Source organism: Bubalus kerabau, chromosome 1, assembly GCF_029407905.1.
Source record: "Bubalus kerabau isolate K-KA32 ecotype Philippines breed swamp buffalo chromosome 1, PCC_UOA_SB_1v2, whole genome shotgun sequence".
Lineage (NCBI taxonomy): Eukaryota > Metazoa > Chordata > Mammalia > Artiodactyla > Bovidae > Bubalus > Bubalus kerabau.
Window position 1 is genome coordinate 125,441,403 of NC_073624.1, and position 14,806 is coordinate 125,456,208.

At 50.1% G+C, this 14,806-nt stretch overlaps 1 protein-coding gene across 1 annotated transcript in view; it reads right to left on the reverse strand.

Annotated features, from left to right (window-relative positions):
* Positions 1-260: 260 nt before the first annotated feature.
* The window catches only part of PGBD5 (piggyBac transposable element derived 5), a 96,616-nt gene continuing 82,070 nt past the window's right edge, over positions 261-14,806 (reverse strand). Inside the window, exons 5-7 of the mRNA XM_055587911.1 lie at positions 11,938-12,135; positions 2,451-2,556; positions 261-1,130 (exon numbers count right to left, since the gene is read on the reverse strand). Coding sequence (XP_055443886.1) covers positions 935-1,130; positions 2,451-2,556; positions 11,938-12,135 — 500 coding nt within the window. The 3' untranslated portion in view covers positions 261-934. The remainder of the gene's footprint in view (positions 1,131-2,450; positions 2,557-11,937; positions 12,136-14,806) is intronic.

Here is a 14,806-nt window from a genome sequence, read left to right on the forward strand (position 1 = left end):
TCCAAGACAAGTAATTCTGCCAGTGAAGGTGTCTGTGCAAAGCTCAGGCCCACAGGCCCCATGGTTTGATGGACGCAAAGTACCCTTTCTGGCCCAGGTTCAGGCCAGGCCCGTGATCATGCAAGGAGCCACGACAGGGTGGGGTGAGAGGGTGAGGACAGAAGAGGGACATTTCCTTTTACAGAAGATCTTGAGCAACAGTAAGAAAATAACCTGAAGATATATCTAAAAATAAAAAACAGCGTCACACTTCACTGCCATTCTGTCACCGTCTTTCTCTCCATACACCAGCCACTCCGGGACAGGCAGGAGGGCCTCGTGCACACACCAGAGTGGCCCACTCCCCATGCCAACACTGCCTTTCAGCGATGCCAAGCTGTGTTTCTTCTGCTATGAGCCCTGTTCTGAGCTGTCCACTCGAGGCAAACACTGGCAAACCCTCTGGGTTCCTACACACCCCCAAACAATCCCAGCTGGCTCCCTTCCCATCGCCTTCAGACACTGAGTGACCTGAACCACGTTGTGGACATCTTTCATCTTCACCAGCTCATTCCATCCCTGGTGCCCATGATGGCAGCAGCCCTCCCAGGTCCCCTGTGCTGAACGGGCTCCCCATGGCCTCCACGGGGATTGTGAGGGTGCCCTGCCCTGCGCTGGTGGCACGGAAGGTCTGGCTCAGGGCCACACCTGCAAGGTGCTCACTCCAAGCTGGTGGCCACTCTCCGGAGGGAAGCCGTGCTCTTCTCTGTGTGGAAACCGGATGGGCCACCCTCTGACCAGGTCCGTGCTGGCCCCTCCAGAGGCCCTGAGCACCCTGCCTGGACTGCGGCCACACACAGGGCGTCTCCGGGTCTCTGGCCAGCAGGTCAGACGTCAGGCTCCCCCGTCCCTCCCTGGACCTGGTCCTTACCTAGCCTGGGCCACACCCAGGACATCAGAGGCTTGGAGAGGTATCCTCCAGGCCCAGCAGCTCTTGCACGAGTCTCTCACCAAACTGGGCCCGGCTGTACCTCTTCACGTGATAGGCGTCTGACATCTTGTACAGAATGTAGGCATTATTGACCGCTATGCTGACGGCGAACCAGAACACCTGCTGCCAGGTCTTGTTCGGTTTATGAGAAATGAAATACCTAAGAGGACAGACGGGTAAAAAGGGCTGACTCAGGTGGTGCCCAGGCGCCCCATGCAGAGAGATTCCCAAAGGCCTTGTCGGGCTCAACGGGGTGCTGTCGGGAGCGTGGGGGTGGGAATCAGGCTGGGGAAGGGGGAACAGGGAGTGGGGAGGGAGCTCTCACTGAGGCTCAGGCACGTGAACTTTACTTAAGATGAAAACAGTCCCTAGGAGAGGATCAGGTGGGAGGAGGCAGGCACCGCAGGGGCCACTGAAACCAGGAGCCAGGCCTGTGTGGTGCAGCTGGAGCTCGCGAGGACACAGGGCTGCGGGGCTTCCCTGCACAAGTGCCGTGTGTCCCAAGCCCCTCCTGCCGCGACCACCCACAGCTCCTTGCTCTTCTCTTCACCAGCCCTCCTTCCCCCAGACGGAGGACAGCTCTCACCTCAGGAGAGCCTTCTCTGCTGGAGAGCCCCGCCTCAGGACGCACCCCTGTGCCATTGTCCTCTGCATGCACGTGTGTCTCTGCACCCCAAATGCCAGGTGTTGGAGGGTTGGCAACCTCAGCACCACTGAAGTGCCCAGCCAGGGCGGCCTGCGATGTCTGCTCCATCACACAGACTACCCTGTGAGCACTGCCCAGGCCAGTGAGCTGCCAGGCAGGCCAGGGCTCCAGGAAGACAATGCAGTGACTCTGAGGGATGGGTAGCCCTCTACACCTGGGTTTTTCCAGGAGGCCCAGGTTCCTGCACTGCCATCCCCACCAAGCAGCCTGGGAGATGTCAATGACCCCAAAGAGGGCTGAGAAAATGCCCACCGCCCTCTGGGTTAGTCTCACCCTGTTTTAGATTGTAAGGTTCAGGCCCAGTAGTTAACAGGCCAAGGTTCAACAGTTCCTGACGTGGGCATGGGAGCTGCCTGGAGACAGCAATGGGGCATAAACACGTACATGCACATGCGTGTGTGCACACCATGTGTGCACTCATGATGATACCATGCCTGAGCCCACACGCACACGTGAAACAACTAAGTAACCATGGCTCAGCCCAGTGACATGAGGGCCTGCGCCCGTCTGCGGAGGGGACGCCGGGCAGGGCCTCAGGGACAATAGCGGGCGAGGTCGGCCCAATGGCGGACGTGGAAGAAGGGGAACAGACAGGGCTGCAGTGCAGGCGGCCAGGCGGTGGGAGGCGGGGGTGGCCGCGTGGCTGGCCCTGGGGGGACGCCAGGCTGAGGGCTCAGGATTTCCTCTCTCAGGGTCTTCATCAGTCAACCCTGATAAGGGCAGCTGATCGCCCGGCAGCCCCTGCTCTCGGTGGTGAGGCCCCTGCTCACTTACTTGCTGTACTTGTCGTCGTACTTGCAGATGTAGCTGAGGTGGGCCGCGAAGGCCTCCACGGCCAAGGGGCAGGGGATCTCCCCGCTCCTCCTCTTGATGATCACTCCTGCAGAGACAGGCGGGACATCCCCTCTGAGCCTCCCCTGCAAACCCCCATTCAGATCACGTTCTTCTCCATCCTGCCTGCTTGTCAAAATAGACAGCAGGGGAGGAGATGGAAAAAAACCATTATCAACAACATCACTGAAGCTTCAGGGGAGCTGAGGAAAACAAGGTCAGGTGAGCAAAGAACATGGAGCCACAGCACAGACCAGGGCAGGGCCCGTGGCAGATAATGGCACAAAGGCGAGTGTGAGTGGAGTAGGGCTCAGCACCCGATGGGGCCCTGAGAGCAGAGAGGAGGCCAGGACTCACCGGCCCCTTCTTCCCTTCCCCAGGCTCCCACTCCTTCCGCCAGGTCTGAGAGCAGTGCGAGGAGGTGGCCACCACTGTCAGGGGCCCAGGGGGCCGGTCCACCTGCTCTGCTCAAGGCAGGGTTCAGAAGAACCAGGAGCCGCCTGACCCCAGGCTCCTCCACGCCTCCCCTGTGGACAGAACCCTTTACCTTTCACTGATCCTCAAACGCACTCTCTCACATGCCTTCAAACACCATATCCTCCTTAATACAAACGGAACTGAGTCCCACGGCCATGACCAAAGTCACGGCAAGAGTGAAACATCCCACCGACCAGGAGTGAGAAGCAGAGAGAGATCAGTCAGCCCTCTCCAGCCTGCTGCCTAACAACCTGTCTTCCGAGACCTGCCCTGACTGGGGGGCCATCCACTGCACCCTCAGAGGTGATGTGCGGGCTGGAAGGATGGTCAAGTGTGGTGGGGGTTACACAGCATTTCCTCTGAGCAGCCTCCCCTGGAGCAGCACCATGTGGTGGAGAAGAATGCCCCTGTTTTCAGGGATTAGTTCACAGGGCTGTGAAATTTTAGCACTGCTTAAATACGTGTGAGTAGTGAAAGTCGCTCAGTCGTGTCTGACTCTTTGCGACCCCATGGACTATACAGTCCATTGAATTCTCCAGGCCAGAATAATGGAGTGGGTAGTCTTCCCTTCTCCAGTAGTTGAAGTAAAAAATGACTTGTCACCCCCTTCCCACTGAGGGACGGGCGGGAGACAAGAGTCACACAGGTCCATCTGCTGAGACTCAGCCCTAAACCAGAATAGTCTTTTTTTGTCTCCCATCCCTGCTCCCCAAATACTGACTTTCTGCATGGAAGGAGTGCCTGGAGATCTTATGAGAGGCTGAGAAGCTAGCTCTGGAGGTGTGGGGACGCTGGGGCAGCACCCAGGCAACATGCTTTCTAAAGCCTCAAGAGCTCAAAGGACCACAGTGCCAGTCCAGGGCCTCCTCCCAGTCAGAGGCTCCTGGGGCCCAGATCCTGAGAGAGCCTCTCTCCACAGAGACACTCTACTGTCGGATGCCGCGGCCACACGCAGGTCCTCCAAGGCTGGGCTCTCCACCTCCACAGAGGGCAGTTTCTCTACAGCACCCTTCCTTCAGGGACCTGCCCTGGGCCTCTGCTCACCATCCAACCCCAAATACAAGTGAGCAAACACCCCCACCTCACACCTGGCCTGGGTGCATGGCTTGGGGAGGCTTCCCATCGCTGGCTCTATTTTAATTTGCCTGACTTTCAACTACAGCCTCCTCTGGGGCTAAAGAGGCCCCCTTAGGGCTTCCCAGATCCATGTGGGTATGAGCAGGGCAGGCCGTCTGATAAAATCCCCTCCCTTCTCTTCCCAGAGGCAGGGGAAGCCTCACTCTGAGGCAGCAGGGTCCCAGCAGGTTGGGACCACTCTCCAGGGATGAGGGCGTGGTGCTGGCCAGGGCCCTGCGGTCCCCACTGGCTGCCCTCAGCACCGGCAGGGCAGTAGTTCCAGGACTGCTCACCCAGGTGTGAGAGGCCTGCTCCCCTCCTCTAGGGGGAAGAAGGTTCCTCCCTGTTCCTTCACACTTTTGAACTTAAATGAGGATTACAGCTGGAAGTAGGAGACTGGCTTCAAAATCCAGGTTTCTGTCAGTCTCTTTGAGCATTTCTCCAAGGTTATTACCAGTCCAGCCTCCTCCCTGGTGATACCTTAGATTTCAGATACTACTGAAGATGAAAAGGATGAGACTGCTGCCCTATTAATATTCTTTTCTAAGACCTGAAAAACTTTAGACATTGGAAATATTGACAAGAGGTTATGTGATATTTATTGTCTCTGCTGACGTCATAACCAGGGATGATGTGTTTTCTCTGGGTACACCCTTGTATGTCTGTGGCTGGGTGTGACCCTCTGCACATCTGTATTCTAAGAGTCAACCTCTGTGACACTGTAGGTTCATGTGGGCCTATGACAGAACCACCTGTCTTCCTGTTGCAGGGGTCTGTCTCTCTGCCTCCTCCAGGTTTTTTCTGGCTGGGCTGACGTCCTTTCTGCCCTTCTCTAAGTCTGAGCGAATGAGTCAAGACCTAACACACAGACCCGATGTCTGATATGCAGACATTCCACACCCACACGAGCCTCATGGACTCTGAACTCTGTGGGCAAAGAGGGAGATGGAAGACTCAAAAAGGATTTGGTTCTTCGTGGGGATGACCCTGGGTAAATGACAGCATGTAACTTAGAGAGCCTGCATACCCTCACACTGAAGACTGAGTGCTGAAGAACTGATGCTTTTGAACTGTAGTGTTGGAGAAGACTCAATCCTGAATATTCACTGGAAGGACTGATGCTGAAGCCCCAATACTTTGGCCACCTGATACGAAGAGCCAAATCATTAGAAAAGACCCCGATGCTGGGAAAGGCTGAAGGCAGGAGGAGAAGGGGATGACAGAGGATGAGAGGGTTGGACGGCATGACTGACTCAATGGACTTGAGTTTGAGCAAGCTCAGGGCTATGGTGAAGGACAGGGAAGTCTGGCATGCTGCAGTCCATGGGGTTGCAATGAATTGGACACAATTGAGTAACTGAACAATGACAGGGCTCACACTTTCTGAAAGAGGGCTCATTCTCTCTTAGAATCTGGAGTAAAGAATAATAAATCAATCCCTAAAATGTTCAGTATGAAAAGGCAAAAAGATGTGACACTGAAAGATGAACTCCCCAGGTTGGTAGGTGGCCAGTATGCTACTGGAGAAGAGCAGAAAAATAGTTCCAGAAGGCAAGAAGAGGCTGAGCCACAGTGGAAATAATGCCCAGTTGTGGATGTGTCTGACGATGACAGTAAAGTCTGATGCTGTAAAGAACAATATTGCATAGGAACCTGGAATGTTAGGTCCATGAAAAAAGGTAAATTGGAAGTGGTCAAACTGGAGATGGCAAGAGTGAACATCCATATTTTAGGAATCAGAGAACTAAAATGGACCCAAATGGGTGAATTTAATTCAGAGGACCATTATATCTACTACTGTGGGCAAGAATCCCTTAGAAGAAATGGAGTAGCCATCATAGGCAACAAGAGTCTGAAATGCAGTACTTGGGTACAATCTCAAAAGTGACAGAATGACTTCTGTTCGTTTCCAAGGCAAATCATTCAGCATCACAGTAATCCAGGTCTATGTTCCAACCATTAACACTGAAGAAGCTGAACAGTTCTATGAAGACATACAAGAATTTCTAGAACTAACACCAAAAAAAGATGTCCTTTTCATCATACGGGACTGGAATGCAAAAGCAGGAGGTCAAGAGACACCTTGAGTAACAGGCAAGTTTGGCCTTGGAGTACAAAATGAAGCAGGGCAAAGGCTAACAGAGTTTTGCCAAGAGAACACACTGGTAATAGCAAACACCCTCTTCCAACAACACAAGAGAAGACTCTACACATGGACATCATCAGATGGTCAACACCAAAATCAAATTGATTATATTCTATGTAGCCAAAGGTGGAGAAGCTCTATATAGTCAGCAAAAATAAGACTGGGAGCTGACTGTAGTTCAGATCATGAACTCCTTATTGCCAAATTCAGACTTAAATTGAAGAAAGTAGGGAAAACCAATAGACCATTCAGGTATGACCTAAATCAAATCCCTTACGATTATATAGTAGAAGTGACAAATAGATTCAAGGGATTAGATCTGATAGACAGAGTGGCTGAAGAACTATGGATGGAAGTTGGTGACATCATACAGGGGGCAGGAATCAAGATTATCCCAAAGAAAAAGAAATGAAAAAAGGAAAAATGGCTGTCTAAGGTGACCTTGCAAATAGCTGTGAAAAGAAGAGAAATAAAAAGCAAAGGAGAAAAGGAAAGATATACCCATTTGAATGCAGAGTTCTAAAGAATAGCAAGGAGAGAGAAGAAAGCCTTCCTCAGTGATCAGTGCAAAATAAAGGTAAACAATAGAATGGGAAAGACTAGAGATCTCTTCAAGAAAATCAGAGATACCTAGGGAACATTTCATGCAAAGATGGGCACAATACAGGACAGAAATGGTATGGCTCTAACAGATGCAGAAGATATTAAGAAGAGGTGGCAAGAAAACACAGAAGACCTACACAAAAAAGATCATAATGACCCAGATAAACATGATGGTGTGATCACTAACCTGGAGCCAGACATTCTGCAGTGCGAAGTCAAGTGGGCCTTAGGAAGCATCACTAGAAACAAAGCTAGTGGAGGTGATGGAATTCCGGTGGAGCTATTTCAAATCATAAAAGATGATGCTGTGAAAGTGCTGCACTCAATATGTCAGCAAATTTGGAAAACTCAGCAGTGGTCACAGGACTGGAAAAGATCAGTTTTCATTCCAATCCCAAAGAAAAATAATCCCAAAGAATGCTCAAACTACTGCACAATTGCACTCATTTCATATGGCAGCAAAGTACTGCTCAAAGTTCTCCAACCTAGGCTTCAACAGTACATGAACCGAGAACTTCCAGATGTTTAAGCTGGATTTAGAAAAAGTAGAGGAACAAGAGATCAAACTGCCAACACCTGCTGGATCATAGAAAAAGCAAGAGAATTAAAAAAAAAATCTACTTCTGCTTCACTGACTATGCTAAAGGCTTTGATTGTGTGGATCACAACAAACTGGAAAATTTTTCATGAGATGGGAATACCAGACCACCATACCTGCCTTCTGTGAAACCTGTATGCAGGTCAAGAAGCAACAGTTAGAATGGGACATGTACAACAGACTGGTTCCAAATCAAGAAAGGAGTAAGTCAAGGCATATATTATCACCCTGCTTATCTAACTTATATACAGAGTACAACATGCAAAATGCCGGGCTGGATGAAGCACAAGCTGGAGTCAAGATTGCCAGGAGAAATGTCAATAACCTCAGATTCCCTGGTGGCTCAGGTGGTAAAGCATCTCCCTGCAATATGGGAGACTTGGGTTCAATTGCTGTGTCGGGAAGATCCTCTGGAGAAGGAAACGGCCACCCATTCCAGTACTCTTCCTTGGAAAATTCCACGGATGGAGGAGCCTGGTAGGCTACAGTACATGGGGTGGCAAAGAGATGGACATGACTTACTGACTTCACTCTCTTCTTTCACTTCAGATATGCAGATGACACCACCCTTATGGCAGAAAGCGAAAAGGAACAAAAGAGCCTCTTGATGAAGGTGAAAGAGGAGAATGAAAAAGCTGACTTAACATTCAAAAAAAAAAAAAAAAAGATCATGGCATCTGGTCCCATCACTTCATTACAAATAGATGGGGAAACAATGGAAACAGTGACAGAGTTTATCTTTTAGGGCTCCAAAATCATTGCATATAGTGACTGCAGCCATGAAATTAAAAGACGCTTGCTCCTTGGAAGAAAAGCTATGACTAACCCAGACAGTGTATTAAAAAGCAGAGACATCACTTTGCAAACAAAGGTCAAAGCTATGGTTTTTCCAGTAGTCATGTATGGATGTAGGAGCCGGACTACAAACAAGGCTGAGCTCTGAAGAATTGGTGCTTTTGAACTGGGGTGTTGGAGAAGACTTTTGAGAGTCCCTTGACTGCATGGAGATCCAATCAGTCCATCCTAAAGGAAATCAACCCTGAATATTCATTGGAAGGACTGATGCTGAAGCTGAAACTCTAATACTTTGGCCACTTGATACAAAGAGCTGACTCACTGGAAAAGACCTTGATGTTGGGAAAGACTGAAGGCAGGAGGAGAAGGTGATGACAGAGGATGAGATGGTTGGGTGGTAACGCTGACTCAATGAACTTGAGTTTGAGCAGGCTCAGGGAGATGATGAAGGACAGAGAAGCCTGGCATGCTGCAGTCCATGGGGTCACAAAGATTAAAACTCGACTGAGTGACTAATCAACAAACTGTTCATAAGTAGTTACAGGTTTTCTGAAATGGGAAATTCTGCTCACCTTTCAGAAGAGCATATATGTTCATAATAGAAGACAGTATAAAGCTGGCAAGCAATCTTTAGAACATAGGAGACTCTGTCATCTGGGTGATATTTAAAATAAGTAGGGAAAAACTAATTATTTGATCAATGGTTCGGGAACAGAGGTGGGGCTGCTTGGTCAACCAATCTTGCCATTTATCACAAAAAATAGTAGCACCCTGACTGATGCCACACACCAAAATAAATTCCAAGTGCGAAGAGCACAAAATCACATTATAAAACAACCAGGTGAACTATTTACTTACCTGGCCTTGGGCCAGAGCAGGGGTTTTTTAAGCATAAGAGCAAATAACATGGTTAACAGCAGTGTATGCCTGCTAAGTCTGATTCTGTGCGACCCTATGGACTGCAGCCCACCAGGCTCCTCTGTCCATGGGATTCTCCTGGCAAAAACTGGAGTGGCTTGCCATACCCTCCTCCATGGGTCTTCCCAACTCAGGGATCGAACCCCAGCCTCTTATGTCTCCCATACTGGTGAGCAGGCTCTTCACCACTGGCGCCACCTAGGAAGCCCCTCAACAGCTGTGCCTATGTGGAAATGAAAACCCTTTGAATGTTAAAAATACTGACCATAAATAAAAGCAAAAGGAAAAAAAATGCATAAAAATACCTGCTATGGGCATAAAATCTTTCATAAAATGTCGAGTTCCTAAGACAAGTACTTAAAATGAAAAATTTAAAAGAACATGACAAAATCATTGCAAATCAGCTAATAAACACATGAAGAGATGTTCAACCTCACCCACAGTCATGACAATTTACAGTTAAAATTTTATAGCATTTTCAGCCATCTTATTGACATATTTAGAAAAGAAAACAAACACAGTGTTGGTATAGCAGGAGAAATCTCAGTCTCTTGTAAGAAAGCAGTGGTAACAAGTACAGCCTTTTGGCAGCACAGCATCAGAGTCTTAAAACCATTCACACCCTTCGGCACAACCGTTTAACTTTTAGATTTATCCTGAGGAAGCGATCAAAGATGTACCTGAAGATTTATCTATGAAAATCTTCACTATATCACTCTTCCTATTGTGAAAAAAAAATCATTAATAGGGAGCAAGATAAAGAATTATGACACAATCTAAGGATGAAATACTAGGTAGTTTTTAAAAATCATGTTTTTGAACCACAGCAGAACGACAATCACACCAGAACTATCTCCATTAAGCAGCAAGGCCCTTGGATGGAACCAGGAAAAGGACTCCAAGTGGGGAGCATGCCGACATCAGAGCTTCTACTCTGTGAGCCCCTCGGCCATACCCAGGGTCTCCTCTCTCCCAGATGGGCTCACAGTGTCCACAGGCCCTAACGGGGTAGGGAGGGCTCAGGGGCTTGGAGGTGGGGGTCGGTCTGTGGCCAGGTTGTGGACACACACCTCGAGATTTTTAAGGGTGTCTAGGATTTGGAACTTCATGATTAATAACAGAGCGCACACTTTAAAAAGGAAAGTATCACTGAACTGAACACGAATACTCGTTTCAGCTTATTTAAAAACCAACCCTCCCAATTTTATTGTCTTTGCCCCTTAACAGCCTCCTGCCATCTTCCCTTGGTCTAATTAAAGGGCTCTAGTCTTTGAGACTGAGGGTTTTCGACCCTATTGCAGGCTTTTCCCAAGCATTCCCAGATGCAGTCTTTTCTCTGCCTCCTCACTGCACCAGTTCAGACATGGGCAATCTCCTACTTTGGGACATCGTTTCAGAGGCCATCACTTAAAATAATTTGGTGGGAAGCAACTCCAACACCTTAGACCCACACCTTCCAAGATACTTCCAGGAGATACCTTCCAAGAGATCCTCTGGTCCCGCCCCAAGGCCCAAGCTGAAAGACAGCAGAAGTCTGGGGCAATTCAGCCTTCAGCTGACAAGGGCAATTCCAAAACTCACCTTTATGTGCCCTTGATACAGAACCTGATGGGTCGGCTTTTGCCACCCCCACCCCCACACCCCTGAGTGGGGTAACAACACCCATGTGCCTTGATTGTAACCTGCACTGAAATGTTACATGAGGTGTGTGTGGAGGTGAGGGATGGGGATAAGTGAACGAGAGATTCTAAATACCACACACACGACATATATACACACGTACCACACATATGCATACATGCATAGCAATACACACACTACACACACACCCCTGATTTCCTTGGCAGTGTTCCTTTAATACTAAAGACTGCTATGCTAAGTTGCTTCAGTTGTGTCCGAATCTGTACGGACTGTAGCCCACCAGGCTCCTCTGTCCATGGGATTCTCCAGGTAATAATACTGGAGTGGGTTGCCATTCCCTTCTCCAGGGGATTTTTCTGACCCACCGATCCAACTGGCATCTCTTAACGCCTCAGGTTAAGGCGTCTCTTAACCTGCATTGGCAGGTGGGTTCTTTACCACTAGCACCACCTGGGAAGCCCAATAGTAAAGACAAAGATGTCTTAATGTAAAGGAACCCAAGGGACTTTTCAAGTACACTCAAAGTGAAAGGCACTCAGCTATGTCTGACTCTTTGCAACCCCATGGCCTGCTCCTTTGTTTACGGAATTCTCCAGGCCAGAATACTGGAGTGCGTAGCTGCTCCTTTCTCCAGGGGATTTTCTGAACCCAGGTCTCCCGCAATGCAGGTGGATTCTCTGAGCCACCAGGGAAGCTGTAAGTACTTTCGTAAAGGGTCCCTTTGTCATTGCAATTTCCTTTTCTGCTATTTCATAATGTTTGAGCTGTGGGTTCCCTTAAATACAAACATTGAAAAGATAAGAATAGTTGACTTTTTTCCTCCTCCCATGAGATTAGATTTTTCACAGAATCCTAAATGATGAAGCAATTATGTAAATGCTGTTCAACAGAGCCAATTATCACACTATGTATGACCTAGGGACCTATGGGGGGAACTGCTCAGGTCATCTGCAAAGGCCAGCCTCACGGCTTCTCCTGATGTAACAAGTCCCAGGGCGCTGACAGCCTGTGGGCACAGGAGGGACAGCCTCCATGTAAGAGGCAGCAGGTATCACCCACTCCACGGCCTAGAGCTAAAGAGGGCAGGGGTCAAGCCCAGCCTCCAGAGCCCCACCCGGGGCCCCCAGTATGCCCACCTTGCTGCACGGGCGAGTAGGCATTGGTCAGGAAACGGAAGTGCCCCTTGTTGTACCAGCAGATCAGGGACATGCTCCCCTTCATCCGGATGCTGTGCTGGCCCCGGGCAGGTGGTGTGGCTGGGCTGCTTAGCATGGAGGGCGGCAGGCCGGTGCAGTCACTCTTCCTGGAGCTGAGCAGGCCACAGCAGTAGATCCCTGCAGGTACAGGGACCGCACAGCCTCAGGGCAGCTCCCCCGCTTCCCCAGGAGAGATGGGAAATTTGGGAGCTTTCATCCCAGATGTGCTGCCTCCCCCACACTTCTGTATGTATCTAAGATCACACGGAAGACCTAACGCAAGCAGAGCATCGGCAGTAAGACAGCAGTTCTCACGGCCACAGGGCTTGCGACCTGCCAGTACAGGGCTGAACCTGTGGACCCATTCTCCCATCAGCTTCTAAAACTTCTGAGCTCACGTGATGCACATGAACTTCAGGCTCTTGGTTGGGCGGGCAGAGACAGGCATCATTAAGCCCAAACCAGCTATGTACCCTACCCCTCTCACCAAGACTTGCCATCTGCAGGGCACTTCGGGAAGCTCTGCCTGTGTGCAGCCAAGTGAAAGGCAGATGGGGGAGTCATCACATGACACGTGCTTTGTGGGGGTGGTGAGTGGCGGAGTTTTCTGGGGGAAGAGCTTGAGCAGGGCCTCTGAACCCTAGAATGTTGCCTGCAGCAGGAGCCCTACAAGCAGAGACCAACTGAAATAAGGAGGCTTTTCCAAATTCTTCCAGGACTCGAGGTCTTTCCCGGTCCTCACTGCTCATGGGCCCCCCTGGGGAGCCATGGGGAAGCCCACTTCTCCCCATGCCCAGAGGAGACGTGAAGAGGCATTCTGACTAGAGACTGGGGAATGGTCTCCCCGATGTCATGGGCATGAATTCCTGGTCACCTTCTGTGGTGGAAGGACTCTGATGATCTCCTGTCCTTCCGCCTCCTCAGTCAGACCCTTGGGGGGTACACCCAGTCTTGCTGCCTAAGAGAAGAGGGCTCCCCACAGCTCCCATCTATGGGATCCAAATACCCAGACTGTGAGATTTACAAACAAGAATCTGTCTTCAAAACAAGAAGAGAATTTAGATGAATGAGGATAATGTTTAAAATTGCCCACCAGGCTTGATGAACACAACCACCCAAAGAGTAGCTGCATTTTTCTAACAGAAGAAGAGAATCTAGCAGTGCACAAGTTTATTTATGAAAATAGCAATTCTCATGTGAATATTGTTACAAAGCAGTCTCCATGTGCCCAGGAGGCTCAGCCAGGCTCCCGGCTATGACTTCAACCCTGGCTGCCTGTCAGAATTTCCTGGGGTCACCAGACCAGAGAACACAGAGTTCCTGAGGGTGGAGGCAGCCATCCATGGGCAACATGGAGACCACCTCGTCGCACATCAGGCATTGCAGGGGAAGCCCAGGAGGTCATATGAGAGGGTTCACAGCCTCAGATGCTTCTAACAGGTAACAAAATCTTTGCTCTTGGAAAAACTCAAATTCCATGTCTAATTATTTTTTTCCACTAAAAGATTCTCCTCCATCCTCTAGTTCCCTGAGCGGGGAGGGCCCTCATCTTCCCAGAACACAGGCCAATGGCCCAGGTCTCAGGGAAGCCTTTGGTGCCCCAACTCTGTACCTACCAGTCCCACCAGGCCCATGCTATGCGAGTGTCCTAACAATACCATGTGACCCTCAGTCCAGGTGACAAGGTGGTATGAGGCAGCCTCATACTGTTAGAGCAGTTCTGGGAACCCTGGGGGTTCCATGCCATGCCCGTGACACTCACACTGGGAGCTGAGCAGGCCAGTGGACATGGCAGCCCCAGTGCTCACCACATGCTCTTACATAGGGACACATGGCACTGGGTTCATGAGCATTAGGGCCAATTTTCTCCAACTTGACTTCCACGGCCCTGCTTCACAAAGTCTGATCTGTCCACACTGAATTCTCTCAACAATTAAACCCTGAGCCCTGCTGGAACCAGAGTAGTGTGGTACAGCCCAGGTCAGCAGAAGCAAAGCGCCCAGGGGCTGCCTCATCACAGTTGCTGAGGCCGCAGGTCGGCAGCTGTGGGCTCCCCATTACTTGAGAGGGTTTGGTTTTAAGGCCAGACTTCAGATCTGTTGCTAAGCAACAGGTCTGCAATTTCAGTCTCTGGAGGAGCTGAGTGGGGGCGTTCTAGGTTTTTCCTGAGTGGACGGAATATAAATCCCAAATGCAGGACCAAGTGAAGACAGATGCAGCCTGCCATGGGGCTCCCCGACTCAGCCGGGATCTGCTTCTATAGCCCCAATTCTTCCAGAGCCATGGAAGGCTTGCTCAATTTTTCAACAAATGAACCAGGCATTTTAGCACTGAGGGGAGCTAACATCTTTCTGAGGCCCACTGTGCAGCTGCCTGTATTAATCCACACAATTCTCTGTCCAACTGGAAGGGGTGACATTACAGTTCGCAGAATGCGGAATTCAGACTCCCTAAGAGCCTTAGGAGAAGCTGTGCCTTGATGCTGAGGATTTAATATTTGTGCCCCACTCCCAATTCCTACGTTGAAAACCTAATGCCTGAGGTGAGCTGATGGTATCTGGAAGTGGGCCTTCAGGAGGTGATTAGGTCAGGAGGGTGGAGCCCTCATGGATAGGATTGGTGCCCTTATTAAAGAGGCCCCACAGAGTTCCCTCACCCCTTTCCCCACGTGAGGACACAGGGAGAAGTCTGCAGTCTCATCTAGCCATGCCGGCACCCCGTCCTGGGCGTCCAGCCTCTGCGATTGTGAGCAATAAGCCCATGTTGTCTATGAGCCACCCACTGTAGCACTTTGTTCTAGCAGCCCATA